Below are 1,215 nucleotides of genomic sequence, written 5' to 3'. Positions count from 1 at the left end.
ACCGGCGGGGCCCGTCAGACGGCACACGGAGGCTCGGCTCGAGTCCCTCCATCACGGGGCAGGGTCACAGCGCTACCGCAGCCCCAGCCTTTGACCTTAGCCGTCCTCCCAGAGCCGCGCCCAGGGCCCCACCCATGTCTGCCCCTCCCACCTCACACCTTGTGCTGCGCCTTCGATGATGCCAGGAAGGTCCAGGAGCTGGATGTTGGCACCTTTGTACTAGGACACAGGAGAGGGGAGGGGGCTGAGGCCAGGCCACCCAGGAAGGCCGCCCAGCCCAGGGTGGTGGGAGACCCAGGCCAGGCTCAGCAGCCACATCTGGGCCTCACCCCACCCACCCAGGCCGGCACTGACCACGGCCTGTGAGCTGAGAGCCGCCGTGAGGCCCACGACCGCTGCACCTGCTGCTCGAGGCTTGGACCGATGTGGGATGCAGAAGGGTCCGGCCGACCAGCAGGGGCCAGGGCACAGGGGAGTGGGCAGGGCTGCCGTGTGCCAGCCCGGCTCAGCCTGGTCCTAGTGGCCAGGACGCCCAGAGATGCCAGGGCTTGAGGGCAAAGCAGCCCGGCCAGAGCCTGTCCCCATGCAGGGAGGCCTCCCTGGCAGACGCGCCCTTTCCCCGGGGCCCCAGCACACCCGCTTACTTCAATGACACCGGGGATGCACGTCAGGGTGGTGAACTCATAGGACGCCGCCTCACTGGCTGTGGAGGTCATCAGACTCAGGAAGGTGGACTAGGAGAGAAGGAGTCACTGCACTGAGGGGTCTGCACAGGGCAGCAGCGACAGCCCCGGCCCCAGTGGCTCCCCCCCCTGCCGCACTCGGGGGCTGTGGGCTGTGGGCAGCAGCAAGAACCCCTCCTCGACTCCAAAGGGGACACCTGCTCCAGGTGCAAGTCACGTCTGGCCCTGCCCAGTGCCCCCCATCTCTCAGGTCCTCAGCCTATCTCGGTGGACTGGGGACCAGGGTTCTACGGGTGTGCTCGCATAAACCTGAGGCTCTCCCTCCTGCCGCTCCTGACCTGAGATCTCAGCAGGAGGGGACCTCCCAGAACTCCTGAGACCAGTGCCTGAGGAGCTGAGCTGCTCACGGGGAGGGTGCTTGGTGGGGAGCTCACGGGGAGGGTGCGTGGTGGAGAGCTCACGGGGAGGGTGCGTGCTGGGGAGCTCACGGGGAGGGGGCGTGGTGGGGGGCTGCGGGGGGGGGGGGGGGGGG

General features: G+C 68.5%; 1 protein-coding gene across 4 annotated transcripts in view; it reads right to left on the bottom strand.

Annotated features, from left to right (window-relative positions):
* Positions 1 to 1,215, bottom strand: part of DRG2 (developmentally regulated GTP binding protein 2) — a 26,005-nt gene that overhangs the window by 8,896 nt on the left and 15,894 nt on the right. For all 4 annotated transcript variants that reach the window (XM_006161645.2, XM_027765578.1, XM_027765577.1 and 1 more), the window contains 2 exons: positions 645 to 734; positions 159 to 219 (listed from right to left, as the gene is read on the bottom strand). In XM_006161645.2, the coding sequence (XP_006161707.1) occupies positions 159 to 219; positions 645 to 734 (151 nt within the window). The remainder of the gene's footprint in view (positions 1 to 158; positions 220 to 644; positions 735 to 1,215) is intronic.

The sequence above is a fragment of the Tupaia chinensis genome, unplaced genomic scaffold (assembly GCF_000334495.1).
Source record: "Tupaia chinensis unplaced genomic scaffold, TupChi_1.0 Scaffold138725_1, whole genome shotgun sequence".
In the NCBI taxonomy this organism is placed as follows: Eukaryota; Metazoa; Chordata; class Mammalia; order Scandentia; family Tupaiidae; genus Tupaia; species Tupaia belangeri.
This window is presented reverse-complemented; position numbering and strand designations above follow the sequence as displayed.